A 23,169-nucleotide genomic window follows, 5' to 3' on the forward strand; every position below is an offset into this window, starting at 1 on the left:
AGCAGATTCAATGAATGAGTAAGGGAAAACTTTCTAAGTCACTCAAGAGAATAAATATGGTTTCAACATTCGCCACTTCAGCGAAGAAAAGAACTTAATATTGAGAGCTATCATAGGAATTTTTTTATTCGAAAACTATGTGAAAGCATTGTGATAAATTTTAGGGATGAAAACTAGCCAGTGTAAAGAAGGAAAATGAAAAATAATAAAGCTACACAAACGAAACACGAATTCAAAGAGCAATAAAGATCATTAACAAAAGAAGAAAGTATCTTATTCATCAATAAGTTAGAAGGGTTATTTATCTTTCGTCTTTGATTTACCAATCAAAGTTAGAAGGATATAACGATTTCTCTCTCTATCTCTCTCGACATCAACTTCAACTTCTATTTTCCGTTTATCTGGCTTTTTACCTAAATTCCACTTGAATCCTCGGGTCTCGTGTACACTGATGCTAACCATACAATCTATTCTGGCTGTAATCTCATCGTATTCTCCGTCATCGTACTTTTCTTCATCATCGTATTTTTATCATCATTCGCTTCTTCATATCGTTTTGTTCGCCTCGTGATTCAATAGGCTCGTCGTTGGAGTCATCCTCACTTGATCGCCAGGTATAAACAACACTCCTTGTATGTCGTTGTCGCTAACCATCTTAGCAGAGCTCTTGAAAGTGGAACGCGAGGTGGGTTCTTGACAAAAGAGTTCGAGCACGTGCACGTATTGTTGCTTGACTCCAGGTAATAACATCGTCAGGGGTGGAATCGAGCTTTCGTTTCAAGCTTGAATTAGATGCCATTCAAGAGTATTCTTGAATTCAGAAATAACCATTGGCAATTGCAGACGTTACTATTAACTCTACTACTTTGTGAAATATAGAACACTAGTCAGTGACACACCGCACCTCCGATGACCCGACACACCGCACCTCAGGTGACCCGACACACCGCACCTCAGGTGACCCGACACACCGCACCTCAGGTGACCTGACACACCGCACCTCAGGTGACCTGACTGATAATAAATCATGACTATCAGCTGCAGTGAAGAGGTCAGCGGTTATATATGACCAAGATCATAGATTTTTTTAGTCAATCCGCATGCAGTTATGATCCATGTCTCAAGAGAAAATAATTACGAACTGTGCGACGAAATTTGGTACATTATTTAAAGAAATGCTCTATGGTAAGTGCAATGATATCTGCGGGCAGGCAATTTTCCATTGCGATTGAAAGTCAAAGGTGATGGATCCCCAACATCGGTCCATTTTTGCAGTAATACTAGCCAAATAAGGACGACGCTCATGACCAGAGGAAAGGTGTGCTAAATACTTGATTTGTGCAGCAAAGAAGCGAATACGCAATCGCGGAGGATAGCATCCCACGAGAGGCCGCGGATCGCAAGATAAGAGAAGGAAGTATTGATCGGAGGGACAAGCGGCAGTTACAGCTGCTCGAAGCAACATGCAGCAGCTGCAGCAGGTGTAGCGTCACAAGAGGCTGCGTAAGGACAAATCTCAAGTGCGTCGAAAATCACAGGATGTGGCAAAGTGGCGTATGGATGCTGGTCAGCTAAAAACTAAGAGAAGGCTCTCATTTCAATGGTGGATGCCAAGAAGCCAAATGATTTTACATGTTTCTATGAAAAACTAGTCATGGAGCTACGTCTAAAACCTCACTGTTCCACTATCATCAAAATACATAGAAATTACCACTATCATAGAAGTTACCACAGACGTGTTTCCTTGAAACACGAGGCAAACACGAACTTTGAGATTCATGCAGTCGAGGTTTTATTCCCACTCAATACGTGACTATTTGACCATCCAAATATATTTAGCGACTCAAATTGTCAGACCCCAGCAATTAAAAAGAATTATACCTGGTTCCGAGCCTTTACGATGGCAACAGTATTAAGAACAATGAAATAAAACAACGATGACTCATGACCCGAGTTGAAAGGTAATGCGAGTGTTGCCGGGCGCGTTGGTTTAAAGCGGATGATGCGGGCCGGTATAGGAGCATCGCTGTCGCGGCGGTCGGAGTGCGTCGCTGGTAACACCTTTGAACTCACGCGCCGACAGAGACGTGATGCAAGCCATTGAATATTACTTCTCAGTGCTGGCTCTCTTTGGTATTATATATATATCGAAATGCCAACAAATGCTTTTCAAATCAAATTAATGAGATGAGCATGGAAATTTGTTTCATGAAGATAGGCATATGGTTGACAATCAAGTAGGATAATTAGAACGTGTTAAAATGCTATAGCAGCATAGGTTTGGAACGGCTGTGAAAAAATAAAGAAATTAGACTTTATCCAAGTTAGAAACACACACCAACGTTGTGAAAAGAAACTTAATAACTCTTCAGTACAAAAACTGTAAATGATTTACCCTCAACCCCGCAGAAAAAAGACGGTTAAAAAGTTTCACGTATTAAAATAAAATCGTTCGGCAATCGTGCAACCATACATCGTCATTTGGGTTTATATTATTTTATATACTGTTTCCCACATACTAAGGGTCAAATAAAATTGTTTTCAAGTTGAAATTGCACAGAATAATATGCTGAAAATTCTAAGGGGTATATGAAGAATGCATTAGGAACAGTTAACTAAATATTTTACATTTGCCGTGCGCGTAGAGAAAAACTTAAGCGAAAACCTGAACAGCCACAACATCCACAAATTTTTTTTTAATGCAATAATACACCTATTTATTCGTATACTGTCTTCATTGCATGACACTGGTATGATCAAGCTTATGTGAGAGTTTTCAAATTTTAGTCATTATGAAGCAAGTCGAGGCGAAAAATGCGCAGTGGCACTTGAGAGAAATTTTAAATGTTAATAAAAAAGTAACTAATATCAATGGCAACGAAAAGATCATGTTAATAAAACGCCACGGATCATTACATAACAGAATGTAAGTTCGGGTTAATTTGATGAAACAGGAAAAAGTTCGATGGCCAGTGTCATGAGCAAGCAAAATAGATGAGAAGTGCAAAAGAAAAGCAAAAAAATTCATAGCAAGATGAGAAATAAAGAAGGCTAGAAATAGAAGGCTAGACAAACAAAAACGAATGAAAAGAGGGCAGACAGTAAAAATGTCAGGCAGAGATGAGAAGGCTAGGCAGAGTATTAATATACAGAAGGAAGAAAGCAAGTCGGCGAGAAAAAGTGGCACAGGGATAATTAGGCTAGACAGCGCAGTGATATCATAATAAGGCATGTCAACGAGAAAACGGCTTCACAAGGAAGATGAAGCTAGACAGAGAAAGCACACTAGAAAGAAGGCCATCCGATGAGGTGAAGGCTGGACGGAGAAGGCATGGCGATGAGACAATTGAAGAAATAGAGAAGAAAGCAACGTAGAGCGGGCAGGAAGTGGGACGCAGCCTCTCCCGTACGCCCAGCAAAGAAGCACAGAGACCAGACAGCAGCAGCAGCAGCAGCAGCGGCAGCATGAATGGCATTCCTGAAATGTGTAGAAGAGCCCTGTCTGCACCTCAGTGCTTGAGAGTACTCCCGTAAGAATACCACTGCTGCGCTGGTCTCGAACGAATACCGTTACCAAGTAGGTCTGTGGAAGCACGACCGACACATGTGCGCCTTTTTCGAATGGACACGCACACCAGTGCAAGCGCACAAGCCACTGATGTTCATCGAGGAAAGTGTCACATTTCATAATTGTCAAAAGAAACTTTTGAACATCATTAGCGGTGGTAGAAGGTAAACGTTAACAAGCATGGCATATTAGGACGGGCTCCAACGTGCATTTCTAGGAGATAATTCTCTTCATACGATTTTCCTCGTCAAGTATCAACTTTTACTGGGCAAACAAGTAGAAGTGAATATGGAGGAGTTCGAGACGTTGGAGAGAACTTATACCGATTGAGTTGCTTAGGAAAAAAAGCCAGCAAGCAGCTACAAAGTGGAGAAAAGAATGACCACAAGGCTGGGTTATTCTTGGGCCGACTTGAGCATTACAAGGTTATGTGAAATAGAAGAATAGAAGGGAATCGAGTTAAATGATGAGCAATTATATAATGAATAACGAATAGAAATTGACAACACATTGTCAATCCCGCTTTCGTCAAGATAGACTTGACGCCCTAGACTGGCTCTGACAAACAGTTTGACAAACCAGGATTCGAACTTTCTGCCAAAGCGGTACGGTATTAAGAGAGACTGAGACAGAGGCAGAGAGAGAGAAGAGAAACAAAGAGAGACGCATTATGGTAGATGTCACAACGCAAGTAGTGTCCTGAAGAAACTACCGCGGTATCACACGAAAGGCAATAGAGAGCGAGTGTGCCGGCTCAACCATTCAAAATGGCGGCCAAAGCTTAGATTTTATTCAATAGAGAAAATATTAGAGATACTACGCACACAGACACGCACACACCGCCGTACAAACGAACGCACAACCATACAAAGGCGAGCAAGGAAACGACGGCGCAGTGGAGCGAGTGCATGCAAGGCTGACGCACTGAAAGATGCAAGTTAATATACTATCTCCTGATACACGCTCAACGTAGATATGAACACGAACGATCAACTCGCATTACACGCTTCTTAAACGCAGCTAGAGAATTTATCTTGACTTGATCTAGCTAGAAATAGAGCAGCAGTCCCTTTGAAAACTAGACGCGATGCATGAATCTTGATAATTGCTGTAGAATTTTAGCACGCGATATGAGTATACGTTGCCGTTAGAGAAGATGTCATAGCTCAGGTCTTAATACGGCGATGATCGTTATACCACACTCCGATTATCGTTAGGCGATGATACACAGAACTCTACCGAACCTAAGCAAAATCTTTAGGTTGGAACTGTACATTGTGCAATCAAACGACAGAAGTAAAAAGAGCGAAAACTAGTTCCAAATGAAAAGAGTACACAAAAGCGTTCCGCACAAAGAGTGTCCATACGAAGCGGTAAGAGCGGTGATCAGAAACAAAGAGAAGGGCATGGGCTGCGGGCGAGGCATAAGTGTAACGCAATACATCCCAAGAACGGGCGCTTAGTTCACAAAGCTCACTTCCTCCTCACATGGCTAACATTTCTCTCACAACGCTACGCTTCCTCGGGGGTGGATACTTTAATCGAAATTAAGGGATCCTGTAGCTACAGGCTGATCAATTGACACAGCTTAGAAGAAATTAAACTTAATTTTTGTAGGATAATACATCTTAATTTTTTCTATTTGTAAGCTGTCAATAGAAAATCGTCTTGTTAACTGTTACTATTCAATTAAGATAACGCTTGTTATCACGGTTCTCATTACATTCGCCGCTAAATTCTTCTAAATTCTTCACTTGGTCATTGTTTTGGCGAATACGTTGAGCTGAAGTTGGAATGCTGGCAAGGCGGCCACAGAGGTCGTTCTCAATCAGGTCGAAGTGGGGCAACATGCGACACCTCCCCTGCCTCCTTGCCGGGCTCAAGGGGGCAGAGGGGACGGGAGCTTCGGGCAGGTCAGTTCCCACGGTGCAACACAGCCATGCACGACGCCTCTTATCGGCCAGCACCTCTGGACCTCGCACGCGTGCGGCGTGCACGTGCCTGATCACGGTGTGCTCGGCCAGAGCAGAGCAGTGAGAGCACTCATGCACGGCAGTACTAAGAACATCACACAACAAATCGTCCAAGATGTATGCTCACGATCTACATATATCAACTTGCTATTCAATGCGTGACGGATGCTTGGACACGCCCTGAATTTTACTGAAGGGACCAACGCCAAATCTTCATTTTCGATCAATTTCATGATAGCAGTTCATTCACGCATGATACGGCATCGTAATAAGACGCATTGGGTTTGCCGAGACGATAACTGCCGTCATTGAAAATAAATATAAGCAATCCTAAGGTGAGTAGAACAACTTCGCTCACAAAATTGATGAGTGAAAGGCTCTTAGGCTGTTAGTTTGATAATAATCCAAAACATTGACAATAAATCCCCCCTGATATTAATTGCAGTGAGCGCCGTATTTGCTGCACCAAAAATACGCATTTCAGTGACCATGAGTTCAGCATGCAACGACGCGCGTAAGAAAACATGCGAACTGACACTTAAGGTTGATAATAGAAGTGATGAGGTTTGGTCTAACTATGGAATGTTATGTAATTGTTTTTCTATCGCTACAACCACCATGAATAGTAGATGGCCACAAGCTCTACTGCTCTCTCGCGAGGGTAGCCTTCTGGGCGGGTTGGCTGGTGCGCTGTCGACTCGCATCAGTGAGGACCAATTGTGCACTGCCAGACCTTCGAGTGATTGACATGCGCCCCAGCAGCAGGACCAGCAAAGACATCAAGCAGCAGGAACGCAGCAACACACCACCGACACGGAGCAGCACCAGCAGCGCAGAAACATGGAGCATCGTCGGCAAAAACAGCGACGCAGAGCATCACCAACAGAAGCAGCGACGCAGAGCAGCAGCAGCAGCGACGCAGAGCAGCAGCAGCAGCGACGACGCTTGGCATCAGCAGCATCAGAAGCATAGAACATCACCAGCATCAGAAGCGCAGAGTAGCAGCAGCAATGCAGAGCGGCGCGGCGGCATCTCAGCGGCATAATCGATACAGCTGTTTGATGCCGGCCGCTCGCTGCTCTTGCGGTGGGCATTACTGACGATCTCGCCCCCCTTCTCCCCGTGACAAACCCAACACAACAGCCACGCCGGGCCCCTCCCAAGGCCTAGCTAGCGTCAGTACGGAGCTGCTAAATAAACGCAAAAAATCCCTTACATTTTTCCTGGAGTTCCACGTATAATAACTGAAGATTAGCAATACGTGCATTACCCGTGATCTATATGCTTAACAAGTCTTGAAGGGATGACCTTGGAAAATCGTTATTCTTAGTATCGTTGCTTTCCCCTAGTAAACAGTCAGAGAGTAGAAAGATTCTTGGCATGCAACATGAAACTGAGGCAGTCTTTAGCGGGTGTACATCAGCGTCCGCGGGTGTACGGCGGCCATGGACGGTTGTCCTGTGAACAAAAACTATCGGAATCGCACGATAGAAAAAAAAAAACTCATTTTTTGTTCGTTCTGCGAGAGCAGCCAGCGCCCTAGATGCGCCCGGTGTCCAGTTAGGGGCGCGTCGCATGCCACGTACGGCCGCACACCAGCAGCACCAGAGCCTCTTGGGCCGCGTGTCGGGATACGAGCGTGTCGTAGCACACAGCGATGTTATCTCAATGCTGAATAATGTATCGCAGCGCTCCTACAAATATCACCGAAGCAGCTGCTGCGTTTGCTGGTTTACTATCGTATACACAATTGAAAAATCTAACATTTATACATAACACGCATAGCTATATTTTTCATTAACAAGATCACAGTTAATGTGAGCTCAAATAATGACTTCGGCGCTGTATCCTTAGTATATATTAGTAGTCCCAGGCCACGATGGATGTATGGGAAAGATATGACGCTAAATTAGCTTACCGCACTTCAATTGCCTAAAAAAATCATATACTACTTGAAATGCCTGCATAGCCAAGCCTAGAAGCACGGCTATAATTAGTAGTAGTTTATAGCCAACACACTAACACCGACTACTGCAGAGATAAAAGAAGGTGCGTGGTGCAAGTGAATAACGATAATATAAATTTTTACTACATGAACAACAAACGCTCAAGTCTTAGGTCTTTAGTACTCACCACAAACATTGCTTGCGACTGCATGAACTGTTGTTGTTGTTGCTGGAGTTGATTGATGCGCTGCTGTATGTCGTTTATCTAGGAAGCGAAAACGATGTTGAATAATTAACAAGCCGTTCCCATTAATTAACAATTAAAAAATAAGACCAAAAAGTTATGCGAACGACGCTAGAGCGTCGATAAGTTAGTATCGCCGAAGATGGAAACACATAAATATATAAAGCGTGTTAATTGACCGCATTCAGGATTCGATTCCTCCTGCCTTTACACATTTATCGAGGTCACATCCCGACTGAAATTTTCGAAGGAGATGCATCTACTTGAAAATATCAGTTGAAAATATAGCCCTAACATCATAAAATGGAAGTACACTAACCTTCAGTTTATTTGTATACGGGAAATATTCAGGAAATAATACAATATATTGCTTTTAACTTGAGCAAGTGAAACTCTGGTATGAACTACACACCGCTGCGGGCGCAATTTTTTGTGCTTACCTGCTGCTGCGTTTGGAGATTTTGAGGCATTTTATAGAGCTGTTGCAGCTGCTGCTGGCACTGCTGCAGCTCAAACTGCAGGTTAGGCGGCGGCTGACCAGGCATGAGAGGCATCATCACTGGCCCACTTGGTCCCCGAGGCCCCATCATGTTCGGGCCAACAGGTCTCATCCCGGGCCCTAATGGACCCGCGGAAGGAATACTGGACATCATCCCACCGGGACCAATAATAGGCGCATGTAGACTGATGGCGGGTGGTCCTGGAAGCATCTGACCGTTGGATCCTCCCATATTCATTGGGCCAGGACCATTGGTTCCCAGTGGAGTGACCCCACCCATAGGTTGGTTGAGGTCTTGCGGTCTTAATGGCACAGGACTCCCCTGGTTCATTTGAGGGCTGCCGTGAAGCATGGGAGAAGCCGTGCCTAACTGGCCACCGCCTGATCCCCCGCACGGCTGAGTGCTGGGGGAAGACCCAGACCCCACCATATCTGCGTCATCTGGAGTCCCGATGGGCATTTGAGAGCCCGGGGCTCGAAGAGGACTGGGGATCTCAGGTCTGCCTGGAGTGGGGGTCGGCCCGGCTGACCTCTGCTGCATCATTATTGGGTCATGCAGGGGTGGGCCAGCAAGCCCGGGCCCTGAAGATGGCATCATAGGGCTGGCACCGCCCATTGACATGCCTGGGGACCCGTTAGGCCCACACGGGGAGGGAGCTCTTGGCGCCCCGCTGCTGCCGTGCATCCCTAATGAGGAGTTGGGTCGCATGTGGGCTGGGCCCATTGAACTCGTATTTCCGAATCCCATGTTTCCATGCTGGGAAAACGATCTCTGGTTTGAGCCTCCCATCGACAAGGGGCCACCACTCATGCCATCTAAATTTTGAATCATGGGTCCCTGACTGTTGGGCCTCAAGTGGTGGGGGCTGCTGTCTGGATGCTGTTCTGTGTTCCCCGAACTCGGCACCTGCGTCGGACATCCCGATGACATACCAGTCCCCATTGGGGACAGCCTTGTGGCGTCAGCACCTGAGTTGTTGGGTAGCGGAGACGACCCAGTATTGGTGCTTGGCGAGCCACTCTGCAAATAGGAATCCTGCTGCATCATTTGTGGGGACCCGCATGGCTGCAACTGTAGGGGCGACGAGCACATCATGCCGGAACCCTGCAAGTTTGCCTGGCTCATCAAGCCAGAGGAAGAGCCAGCACTCGCGGACAACTGCTGGGACATGGCGGGCGACGAAACAGTGGCCGGTCTACTCATAGCATGGTTGGTGTGGGAGGAGTGAGGTGACGGCAGGTCTGTCATACCCCCCATACTAAAATGCTGGCTGGCGGACGACACGGGTTGCGGCGAGCGCGGCAGGTGAGCGGTGGAGATCTGAGAAGGCGCCATCGAGTTGATCTGGTGAGCGCTGACGTTGGGGGCGACGCTCATGGCCTGTGCGCTGGAATTGGAGGGATGATGAGGCTGAGGCATCATCGACTGAGACATGTTCGGCAGCATCGACGGCTGTCGGGGAGCCATGCCCTGGTGATGAGGCATGCTGTTCAGCGGGCTGCCAGGCCGGTATTGGTGAGGTCCATTCATGCGGAACTGTTGAGGATAAGGACCACATGGAGCTAAAGAGCCAGGCGGTCTGTGCGACATCATGCCGTTGGGAGCAGCGGCACCACCAATAGGCATCGCACCAGGGGCTGTGTTTCCTGGCATTGTGTTAGGAGGCACATGAACTCCAGGCTGTTGCTGCTGCACGACTCCCAGAGGGTTCGGAATACTGGAAGGAGCAGTGGCAGCAGCGACATTTGTCACACCTGACAGACCTGAGTCCACAGCAGGCATAGCTGAAGTTGATTGAGGCACATTGGCTGGTATACTGAGCTTCCCACTAGCTGGACCATTAATGTTCAACAAACTTTGCTGGTTTTCTAATCTATCCTTAACACTATCACTAACAACGGTAGTACTATTACTGTTATTAACACTGACATTTAATAAAGGTCCATTCAACTGAGCAGCACTATTCACATTGCCACAATTTTGAGTCAACGTATTACTATCACTTGCACTACCAATACTTTCAGGATGCATATTTTCTTGCAACTGGGCAATGTTTGGCGCAGGCCCTCTAGCTGTCATGCTGGAGTGGTATCCAGGCTGCATGTTGTAGTTTTGAGGAGGTCTAGCTTGAGTACCCCATTGTTGAGGAGACATGGGGGGCCGTGGGCTCATAACAGGACTCATTGAGGGGCCAACAGGCCGAGAGACACCCGGCGACATCGGGGCTCCTCTGTTTGATATGGGGCTAGGGATGCCAGAGGGTCCGCTGTACATGGACGACTGCAAGCCCGACTGGCTCGTAGGTGCCGAGCTCGGTGGCGCCCCCATAGAAGGCTTCACCATATTCTCAAGGTGCTGGAGACTGGAACCCACCCCACCACTCGACGTTGTAGCGCTATTTGCCTGCCCTGCAGCACCTGAAGTTGACTGATTAGGGACAGGAGATGATGTGGGGTGAGGGGAAGACATAGAACGAGGGGACATCTGAGGATGAGGGGACATCTGTGAGTGTGGGGACATCTGGGTGGCAGATGGGGTGTATGAAGGCCTATACGCTGGACTGCCGTTAGGTATCTGGTGGCTTGGTGCCTGTGGGTGCTGAGTGCTGTATTGTCGTGACATGTCTGCCGGAGAACCGTGACTGGCCATCATCTGAGAGGCACTAGGCTGAGGGAAGTTAGCGTACTGCTGGGGCTGCTGAGTGGCCGGCCGTACCACGTACTGCTGCGGAGGGTTGCCAGGGCCATGAGAACCACTAGGACCCAAAGGTCCTCCAGGGTGGGGACCAACAGGACCTCCTAGTGAACCACCATGAGGTCCCCCGGGGAACATCATGGAGCCTCCAGGAGCCAGCCCACGCTGAGGATCATAGCTCGGGTACGACGGGCGCGGCCCTGTCGCGTATGGGCTTGGTTGTCCCTGGTATCCCTGAGGCATACCGTGCCCAGGGTAGTTCTGACCAATGCTGCCTGGCTGCGCTGACTGCTGCTGGGGGGGACCAGGAGGAAGGCTGTTAGGCATGCCTTGCATAGGTCCACCCTGATACCCGCCCATCTGACGCCCTCCAGGCTGAGACCCAGGCATGGGGTAGCCAGGCTGGGATGGGGGACCACTGAACGGGTCAGAGTTGCCTCCCCAGCTGGGCATGGCTGACTGGCCATACATGTCCTGGCTGTGGTAAGGAGGCCGGTACTGACCTCCCATAGAGAACTGCCCCATGGGTGCCTGCTGGGGAGCTCCTCCTCCTGAGGAGCCATACTGGTAGCCTTGAGGTGGAACTCCAAAACTTGGTTGTCCCCCAGGAATACCCCCTCCTTGGGGTTGCAGCTGTTGGGGTTGAGGCTGAGATTGACAAGACAAATGACCAGCTTTCTGAGGTTGCTGGGACGGTGCCTGCTGCTGCTCAGGGTTGCTGCCAATATTAGTGTAGCTTGGCTGGGAGTAATTGGCCAGGTCGAGGTCAGATACGCTCACTGGTGTAGGACCGGGGGGACCTCCAAAGGAGTCCACACCCAAATCCAAATCCCCTAAATCTGCATCTCCAAAGAGACCAGTGAAATTATCCATTCTTCAACAAGAATAACTTTTTGCTAGGTACTCAGCTGCTGGATAATCATAGACCAGGCTCTTTTCTTGCCTATCATACTGTTGGTGGCAGCTACCAGTCTTGAATGCATAGCTCACAAGGCCTGCACAGGAAAGATATACAAAGTTAACATTTTTAGCATGGCAGGTTATTGTATAATATTCATTCCCGTCCATGTACTTTTCATTTAAGAGTTTTGAAAATTAGAATTTCTAACTTAAATTTTGGTATTAACTTGAAAATGACATACAATTCAGTGCAACTGCCTCATTCTCATTTCATGTGGACCAAAGACACTTTACTAAGGTGAATAGGTAATTTGTTGTGTACCTGCTGTTGCTTATGACTTCTTAGAATGCAATAGAGAAATATTGATGTCACATGATAAAGCAACAGTGAAACATTGTGTCATCTTCATCACATAAATAAGCCCTGCACATCCTTGCAAGAGAACTTTTTTTTATTAAGATTACTGGATGAAACTTACCATGCACTGTGATGTACACTTTTATCAAAATTCATTTAGCACAGCAATAAACCATTTGCATCATAAATATTCATTCTGTAGCATTTGAATTCCTGACTTATGTTACATAAATCTACATAATGTAGAAGCAGAAAAAACAAAAATTGTATAGCTTAAATAATGATAATTTACACTCAAATCTGGAAAAAGAATGATAAGTTATATATTCCAAACAATTATATTAAGGATAACATTAATATGATACAAATGCAAATAGTAGATACAATACAAATGGGTAAATAGGAGCTGAGAATCCTAAGACAATGAGTTGCTTCCAAAGTCTGTAAATAGATTTCCAGAACATTGTAAAAAACCAGAACACAGGTAATTGTCAAGATAACATTTCCAGGATCCAAATGAGATCAACTACACTTTACTTTACTTCTTTCCCACTGATTTTCACATACATTCATGAATGAATCACTGTTTACATTATAAAAAAAATTAAGTTTCCACTGCAGAGTAAGAGGAATGGAGGAACCATTGAGCACAGGATTATTCAGAAGCTGCTGCACTCTGAACAATACAAAAAATAGTATCTTAAAACTATAAGAACCATTGCAGAGCTGCGTGGACTAGACAACTTAATGATTTCTCTGCGCTGTGCATGTGGCTGTGCTGGAGGTGCAGGGACGAGGGGAGCAGTGCCAGATCATGGAAGAAGTGCAGTTTGCCGAATGAAGCTTGGGACAGAGGGGAAAAGCCATACGCTTATGACATAAAAAACACATAATCGTGACAGCTTTTCCCGTCCATACCAAGCTCAACATTGTCTTGCATGTGTGATGACATCTTAGGTGCAAGGAAGCCAACCCAGCAGCTGTGCATTGATGAATGTGCAACCATCCAGCATGGATGCTTGTTCCGTGATATTCCAGGTGACAGCTTACTTGCTAACAATAATCCTACAATATATTAAATCACCAGTGCTAGCCTGCTAAGAAACATTTTGGATAACATGAATCCTGCAATGTTTACATTAAATTCATCTTGCCATTTTCTATGCTTAATATTTAGGTCATTGGTATACATTTGTCACATGTAGACAATTGTGCACACAATTAGAGAAAATGATATTTAGGCATAGGTAAAGGAATTAGATTCAAATAATTGCCCTCCATATGATGCACAACTCATATTGAAATATCAGCCATCTTCATTACCACATCACATAGAAGTCTCTACATCAGTTAGTTAGTTATGCCATAGCAAACTTAATGCTTGTTTGTATAGATCAAGCAAGCAGACAAGGGGCTACTGTTAACTTGAATTGGAGTACTTCTTTGGTACAGATCAGGAAAAAATGTCACTCTGATGTGTATATTAATTACATACACATCTGTGGATAATAGATATCTATCACGATGAAAAATAAATTTAGGTTGTGTCAAGGCATCAGACTGTGTTGGTCAAAGTAGTGAAACTTTTCATACTATAGATAGCATTGAGAAAAAGTTAATCCAGGGTTTTTGTGTCATAGGAATGACAGAGTCACCATGATATTAACAAATAATAAATAAATTTTAGAAAACGATTTATACAGCTGAAAATTTGCAATAAATACCTGCTTCCATCAGTAATAAACATTTAATATAAGTTAAAATCAGCTGATTAAAAACTATTGTGATGCAGTTTTCTGATTTGTTGCTTCTTGCCATTTACATGTGAAGAATATCTACCATCCACAGAAGAGCACAATTGAGCCACAAGATTTCAGATAAAAATATTTTCTTAAACCATGTTAAAATTCAAACCTAAACTAAGTTTAGTTTTCAAATTCAATGCTAAATATGAAAGATACTAAAAAAGATTTCATGAGGAAGAAAAGCAAAGTATTTCAAACAAATAACAGAGTCCAAGAATGCTACTTCTTCTCTTTTTATATAGAATGCTATTAAAAACATCAGCAGCCAATATCTAGAAATTAATTATAAGAAATTAATTATAATTAATTATCCTGCTCCCAGGCTCAGAACTCAGAAGAGTTCCGTCTTATTTTTGATCTAGTAATTAAATTTATTTCAATTAAGCAACTTCAGCTTTGGGTTATTTTTCTCACAGGAAGTTGGACGACTGATACGATCTATCATCTATGCCAAATTAACCACTGAATTTTTTTTACCACAAAATACAAACAAGAGATGCATATTACGGCACGATAACAAAGTTTTCAAGAGCACCCTCGACGAGGTACAAATCTTCACTCTTATAATCACGAAGGCACAAAGGATATTTGGTCCCGTAGGACGCTTGATCCGTAAACTTGACAGGAGGAACACTTCCTAGCGCCAGCGGTTTCTGTGAAGGCGGCGGAGCATCGTATGGAAAGCATAAGTTTCACTTCACATGCGTGGAAATTTATGAAGAACTTACACGTCACCAATAGCACAGAACGTTTTTCGACTCAAAATAAAAGCACTGCCAAAACACGTGCCGTTACGAGACGGTAAAAACAGAAATAATAGCAGTTACACAAGAAACAACCCGGCAACACCAACAGACGGACAGCTATGGCGGTGTGAGCAGCCGCGGCAACCTTAGCAGCGCACCATCGTCGTCAACACGCAAGGCATCACCACTATCAGCATCATGCCATCACAGACTTAAATTTCATACAACACACAATAATTTCTTGTTAAACACGGAAAAGTATGGGGTATTGAAGAAGAACGATATTATATACGAAGTAATACACACAATAATTCATACGAACTGACACGTAAGGAGGAAATGGAGCAAAATGAACGGGGCAGATGTGACAGAAGGCAGGAAGAGGAGGGTGTGAGAAGCCAGACGCCAAACACGATAAGAACGATTTCCCAACAAACAAATAAAATCGTTGATTTTCTGTTATGCACTTTCCGTAATAAGCATAACTTATAAAAAGAAAGATGATAGGCGTCAGCATAGAGAAACAAGATGGCGACAGTTGGGAAGTGTTAGAGATGGAGGAGAGGCAAGCTACGGAGGGAGGGGGCATGGGAAAATTTGGAGAGGGGGCAGCATTTGTGCCGCTGCTGCAACGTTGCCACATCGCGTCACTTCCACCAAACGGAACACGAGCGCGCACATGTGTGCAAAAAATAGTAGTCCGTACATGTACAGGAATACGCACACGTGAACCGCGCGTCAACGTACACGTAGACGGTCATGTAGGGCAGTGTACGCACTGTGCACGGGCCCAAAATACACTACTAGAAAAATACAGTCAAGGTATATATTCAAATACTTAGACTTTATGTCCAGGAATTAATACCTTCAATTAGAAAAAGCAGCACACAAATCCAATACACAACTTAAGGTGTAAGAAAATACATGTCCATATATTAAGATTAATCTTCTTTAATTGCGTCATATGGAAAGAATAGCCGAGATTTCTACCACCATTAGATTTAAATCTTAAAACGAAACAATAACATCAACGTCATTTAATAAAACTAAAAGACAAACATTTTCGTTTCAATCACACATAACTAGCACCTAATGAGTGAGAATGGACAAGCTCAAGGCAAAGTATCCTCCTTGTGTCACAAAAATAGCAATAAACATCAGTCCAGAGCCTGGGGCCAGACTCAACCTTCTAAACAGTTGGATAAAGAGTTTCCTTATACATAGATGGCTTACAACAATCAATAAAGAATTTGTTATTCTATATGAACCATACCCAATGCTCCTATGCATATTTTTACCTAATAACCCCATAATATCATCATAAATGTTCAATTATCTAGCCAAAAGAATGGTTCTTTAGTAAAGAAACTTCAAGTTTTTATTACCATGAAAATATACATAAATATAACTACAGTCAATTTCTTCAACATGGTAGAAGTAGTTTCAACTCAAATTCAAGTCTGCATTCAATGATAGAATAAAAATTGACAAGAAAAATTTGGCATGAGCTAGTGAAGAAAATATGAGAAAAGTATAAGATAGAAATTAAAAATGAAGAAACTAAAGTCACATGAAGTTGTCAGAATGTTCAGAAATCTTGGCAGGAATCCAGAGGTTCTTTAACAGCCTTAATCAATTTGAAGCAGCAGGAATATTGACCTATAGGCGGCACATCTAGACAACTGAATACAGCACAATGGAGACTTGGTGCAAATTAGAACCTAGACACATCACATGTAACCCATGATGACAACTGAACATAACTGGTGGAGACTTGACCAGGGTTGGCAATTTTTTTGATTTTTTTAAAAAAATCAAAAAAATCAAAAATAAATGATTTTTTCGATTTTTTTGATTTATTTGATTTTTTTGATTTTTTCAACTTTTTTGTCTTTTTGAAGTGTTGTTTTTTATGTTGCAATCAGCCTACTAACAATAACAGTATATGGACCATAATGGATGGCTAAAAAGGGCACTTATTGCCTTCAATAATGGCCAACAGGCCAAGGTGNCACCCAAACACAACTGGTGGAGACTTGACACAAGTTAGAATTTCAACAGAACATCATAGAGAATAAAAACAAGTTTTGGAAATGCACAAAGTGGAAAACTTGACATATTAAGGTAAGCATTCACCATACCCACCACATGCATTTGAAGGCAGCTATCAAGTTCATCAAAAATGGACAGTTGTGCTCGCTTTATGGAATGTGAGGCTAATATGGGAATGATACAAAAGTTTCTGTGAATAAGTTAAAGCAAGTCAAACAAAGTTTATGAGTTACCATGCTCCATAATATGAGAGACAGATCAGAGAAATGGTGCATGTTATGACAGGTATGTTGACATTGTTCTTAATAACACTTTTGTGGCTGGTGTTAGTAATTGCTACAATTTAACAGATCAAGAAACTTGAGATCAAGAATATCCCCATAAAAATTGCAGTTAAGAACAGCATCTTTGCGACAAACATCAATACCCATATGAACCTACTTTAGTGCATGAATTAATCAACAGTGATATCTTTTAAACTCATTTTCAATGCTTACTTCAAATGATACCATTCAGACACATGAAACGTAAAGCCATGTTGCAGGTGGTTTCACAGTAATAAACTTTGAGTCTAACAATTCAAGTTTACCCCCTGCCAATTGCCAGTGAATTCTCGCATTCAGGCATTCAAAAATTTAAAATCAGAATAAAAAATTCAAAGAACTCGTGTGAAAACGATAATAATTTTAGGAACAAATTAATAGATCTAAACACATTTCTATTTCTGTTAATCTGCAGGAAATAACCTCAAAATAACATTTAAGAAGACTAAAAACAAACATTTTGCCAGCAATAGCTCACGAGCTACCAAGAGACTTTCTCAAGTCATCAAACTTAGCTACCATAATTTTCCTGATTCTAGTCCTTGCAAGGAATCTTACTTAATGAATATTGGCCAACAGTTTTTCGAAATAAGTGAAATTTCTTGGCGTCACTCAGAATTAATATTCATTTTTGGTTAATTTGCATGCTCATAATGATAAAATGATTATAAATTTAAAATATACTCAATTAGGAATTTAAAGAAGTTAGGAATTTAAAATAATTAATGATACTTCATGCATCCATTCAAAGGACTTGAAGGAACTACCTCATCTCTTGTATGCCCAAGCTAAAGCCAAATAATTTGGAGCATCCTATTGCAAGACAATCAATCCATAAATTAGGTATCTGCCAAAAAAAAATGTGCAAAGAACACAACTAAGCAGCAAAATGGTAGACCAGCACATCTCTATGCTTAACAGATGGCTCACTTTTGTCAATTCATCTTTGGAAACTAACAAAAGAATCTGCATCATAACCATATGCCATCCTGCTCATTGAAATAGTTTCTTTACCATGTACTTGTTTGACTGTGCTTTACAAAGTGGGATATATTGCCCCCCTGGGGGCAGTGGAAAGATCTGGGGGGGCAGTGAGGAAGAAGAGGGCAGTAGGGGGCAGAATTCCGCGAAGTCAAAGTCAGAAGTTAGTACATTTGACAATTTGTACACAACACATGCAGAACATGACTCCAAATTAAATAAATTTTCACAAGCTAAAAATCACTATTTGTCAAATAAGAATTTATTAATTTTCATTCAAATCTGTTCAGTAGTTTAGAAGAAATTCTTTGATCACAGCAAATTTTGGCCCATATCGCCATATAACTCCCAAATGAAGGTGAAATTTAAAAAATTTTTCACAAGCTAAACACCACAATTAGGTCCTAATGAATATGTGGTCCAAGTTTTATCAAGTTGCTTTCATTAGTTTGGGAGGTATTACTTGGTCACTGAATTTGGGGATAGGCCATGAGACCGGCTGTGCTACCAGATACAAGTCCGGCCATAAATTAGTCCAAGCTGTCTTGAATTTTTAGTGCTGAAACTGTTAAACTGTAAAAAATATATTGGTTTACTAAATGGGGTTCTATTTCTGAAATACACATTTGTGTTCAACATTTCTCTTTTAAAATTGCAGCATAATAATAATAAATATCAAGAAATAGGCATTTGTCTGTCTGTCTGTCAAGACTCACTGGGGAGCCAAAGGGGGCACCAGCCTCAAAAAGTTTGGGAACCACTGATCTAGAGTGACAAAAAATAACCTGATAGTTTTATGTAAGATTTCCAAATTTTGCTATTCTGCAAGCACAAGAAGCTGATGAATATGTAGTGAAAGACAAAAAAACAACCCTTTGGCAGAACTGCGTTTCACATCATGTCATTGGTTCAATTCGATATGTAATATAAAAATACAATTACTACCTGTGTATATATATACCTATCAAAAAGATTTCCTAATAGGAATGCATTTTCATCAATAGTTGAGCCTAATTTTGTGAGTTGTACATCATTATCATTTATCCATGAAAACACGTTTCTGTTTTAATGCAAAGAGAAAATGGCCACTGGAATCCATTATGGAAAAATGGGCAGAAGCCACCAATTTCACAGTCTTGCCTGCAATTAAAAAAAAAATGAGATTTCTTATAAATACCTGCAAAAAGTTTTTATCCATAATTTCTGAAAAATTTTGCTCAATAATTTGAATTTGACAGGAATGGCATTAACAAGATCTATTCTTAAAAGCAATTTTAATGGTGATATAAAATTGTTAGTAATTTTAACACATATTTAACACGTTGGCCGTGATTGCTGATTTGGCCCGAATGCCATACGGGTGATAGATTCAAACTTGCATATCTTCAGTCACTCAGTAGATAGCAAGGAGAAAAGTTGTGTGCAGCTCTGCAGGGGTATGTTCTGTCATTGTATCACGTAAAATTGGTGACCGTATTTGGTGCACATCGCTCAGGGTTGAAATTTGTCATTATTCTGGGCGATGTGTACCAAGTGAAGCCATGCCTGTTGTGGCTCATATTGGCTCACGTCCCCTAGCGTAATCACTTCTAATACTGTGAGTGATGTGTACCAAGCAAAGACATGCATCTATGGCTCATATTGCCAAAAAATGCCTAAAGCTATCACTTTTATTACTGTGAGTGATGCATGCAAGTAATCTATATTAGTTTTGAGTCATAACTGCACACATTATGACTCAAAAATACTGTGTGCATAATTGCACAAGTATGTTCTGTCATTGTGTCATGTAAAATTGGTGACTGTATTTGGTGCACATCACTCAGGGTTGAAATTTGTCATTATTCTGGGCAATGTGTACCAAGTGAAGACATGCCTGTTGTGGCTCATGTCCCCTAGCGTAATCACTTCTAATACTGTGAGTGATGTGTACCAAGCAAAGACATGCATCTATGGCTCATATTGCCAAAAAATGCCTAAAGTTATCACTTTTATTACTGTGAGTGATGCACACAAGTAATCTACATTAGTTTTGAGTCATAACTGCACACATTATGACTCAAAAATACTGTGTGCATAATTGCACATATTATGACTACCAGCATCTCTTAGCTTTTTGTGAATGATGTATATTACGCATGGAAATTACTATGGAAAGAGATTGGTGTCCAGGTTTTCATAATCCTGAATAAAATTAAGGGTATTTACATTGTTAGTTCAGTTATATTTACCTTATAGAGATCATTCGTCATTTATATTGTCTTTAGCTTCTGTTACAAGCAGCATCTCAGAGAGAGTAAAATCAGGATGTATATCTCAAATTATTGAGTGGGAAAGAGGACAGCCCACTTTCATTGAAGCAACTATAACTAAAACCAGGATGCGCTGCCATGAATGCTACAAGTACAACATGCTCTCAGCAAATGAGGGAATTGCCATAGCAAAGGTGAAACTCAAAGGGTAAAAGAATATTTTGATGACTGTTAAGGAAAACCAAACGTGTGCGATAATTGTTTTTAATCACGTATGCAAGATAATGATGTAGGCAGCACCCAATGTTGTAGTTTCAGATCAATAAAAAAATATTTTATTTTGTTTTCATGCAAAGATAGATATATATGTTGCTTTCATCAATGGACACAAATTTTGTAGTTTTTGTTTTACTTGCATTTGAAAATAAGACTATTTCTCTAAGCAGTAGTTGACTTCAAAGCATTCCCTAACATGCCTATTGAATTGTACCATTGAAATTTTAAATTTGAAAGAGTAATAAGATTTTATAAAAATATCTATATTTCATAGGCATGTACCACATGTGTACACATCGTGATTCTGAGAAGTACAGCGTGTACATATATGGCGCACATCGCGGCCAACGTGTTAATTTTAATTATATAATTTCTGATATTTTTCATTCTTCAAGCAGCATACATATTATTTTGGTATAAAAATTTTTTTAGACATATATAAACACTAAAATTTGGAATGCCACTATGCTAGACAAAATTATTCAAAATTACATATAATAATGTAAATAACTACCTTAGCGAGTTCTAATAACTATCCCAAAAATTTAGGGCAAAATATATTATTTAACATCATTTTCACACAAGAAATTGGGCTAAGACCATGTCACCATACCATAGTAAAGGGTAAAATTACCTGCAACTTTTTGGTCTTAGTAAATTAGTCTATACTACCTAGCATAGTGGCAAAGCAGAGAGTTTTTTAGACTCTCCCTCAAGTTCATTTTTGAGTCCTATAAGTAGACCAGTAAAGTATCATGGATACCAGCATTATCTTACATAAGAAATTGGTTTAAGTCTTGAGTAAATGAGGAAATTAAAAATGAGTTGATTCTAAAAAAAATCTCTGGTTTGTCACTATGCAGTACCTAGCCTAGTCACTTGACTGAAGAGTGAAGAGTTTCTGCAAGCAGGCTAAATTCTATGAACAATGGGCAGCTTATCAATGCAAGTTTAATCAAGCTAGCTCACTAGTTTGATCCAAAACATGAGTTATATATTTAACTATTCCCTTTTAATTACCATTTATAATTCCTATATTTATCAATTATTATATAAACTCTACGGTCTACCCCTGATCGGAATTGAATGTGAGAAGTTCAAGTTGTGTTGCTCCGGGAGTCTGGGTCCCAGCATTGAAGAAATTTTCACAAAACTGCTTACATAACTGGCTTGTTGGAGGATGCGTTTGTTATCATCCAGAGAGACGTAGGTACTTTGTATAATAGTATACATATAGCTAGCTTCAAGCCTTCAAATTCCAATTATTACATCTCTTGAGCTTATCGACTCCAAGCGAATGGCCTGTCGCTCCAAGGAATTAAATTGTGTTAAGAATTAAGGACTTGTATACCCTCATTGGAGGTAGAGGTAAATTTCAAGTCTCGAAGAATAATTCTTAGCATTACGCAACTCGAAACACGGGCAAATCGACTTATCAAATAAGAGGTGAAGTTCGCAGGGCAGGACATATGAAAGTCGACCACACACGCCGCAAATCGGTGTTTACGTTCGCCATAGTCCAAGTTCTACTGCCGCTGGAGCGTCTTTCCCAGGAAAGATTGGTGCAATTGAGTTTATTCATATGTATAATAAATTTAAAAATCACAGGAAACCGATCAAGTACATCTAGGCTCTTATTTTTTGAAAACTTACCTCAAATTGCTCGACGCATCTCGCACGTCATTAAGCAATATTAACCATAATTCGACCATCGACCCAGCTTTCAATATTTGGGTGCAAACTCACTATAAGCGACAAACACCAAAGTCTTCAACACACGGATTGTATTTCAATCTATCATTATAAATTCTCAACCAGAGCCAAAATAAATAAATTTCATGCTGCCATTGGAAATTGTGTGAAAATTTGTTGCATTATAACTCTTTATCATTAAAAGAATTAACCAACTAAAACTCTCTTCAACTTTTCATTCAAGCAATATTTCGAAAATTACAAATAACGACACAAATTGTTAAATTTTTAGACATTTTTAAATTTGTCTTGATTTAAATGTAAATGTTCGACTACAACATTCTAAGAAATATACATAAATTTAGAGATTTATATATAAGTGCATATTTTTAAACTATGCGCGCATATTACAGCATTTAAGAAAAAAAACGAAATTTTATTTCCAGATATAAGAAATTTACTAAATTTGCATTCAAATGTCTCCAAAAACTCAGAATTATTCATATTCAAATTTTTGTTTTCTCTATTCATAATTGCAAAACAGAAAATGATTTTATGAAAAACTTCTGCAAATGTTTTCACGTATGAGGTTATTAAATTTCCACGTGCAATTTTCCTGTTTGGTTTTGACCTTCTACAGTCTATTGTCCTGTCCTTGCTCTGAGTGGGTAATGGTTCGTGTACATATACTGCAGGTTCTGGTGCGTTATAATGACCTACTTTAATTCTTTCTGAAGTTTTTTTTTTTTGCTCTCAATTGCTTTATTACTCGTCGTCGTCAGCAGGCCTTTTTTTCGGGTTTTAAGGCTGTGATACTTCACTGTGATGTAACCTTCCCATTTCATCAACCTAACTTAAC

General features: G+C 41.4%; 1 protein-coding gene across 4 annotated transcripts in view; it reads right to left on the bottom strand.

Annotated features, from left to right (window-relative positions):
- LOC108681507 (chromodomain-helicase-DNA-binding protein 7) overlaps positions 1-22,341 on the bottom strand; it is a 45,596-nt gene extending 23,255 nt beyond the window's left edge. For 3 of the 4 annotated variants that reach the window (XM_018170544.2, XM_047885672.1, XM_018170542.2), the window contains exons 1-3: positions 22,272-22,341; positions 8,172-11,920; positions 7,675-7,752 (exon numbers count right to left, since the gene is read on the bottom strand). In XM_018170544.2, coding sequence (XP_018026033.1) covers positions 7,675-7,752; positions 8,172-11,798 — 3,705 coding nt within the window. In that variant the 5' untranslated portion in view covers positions 11,799-11,920; positions 22,272-22,341. Of the gene's footprint in view, positions 1-7,674; positions 7,753-8,171; positions 11,921-12,304; positions 12,426-22,271 lie in introns of those variants that run through there. The other variant, XM_047885666.1, reaches the window with a different exon arrangement.
- Positions 22,342-23,169: the final 828 nt, after the last annotated feature.

Source organism: Hyalella azteca, unplaced genomic scaffold (genome assembly GCF_000764305.2).
Source record: "Hyalella azteca isolate HAZT.00-mixed unplaced genomic scaffold, Hazt_2.0.2 contig264, whole genome shotgun sequence".
Lineage (NCBI taxonomy): Eukaryota > Metazoa > Arthropoda > Malacostraca > Amphipoda > Hyalellidae > Hyalella > Hyalella azteca.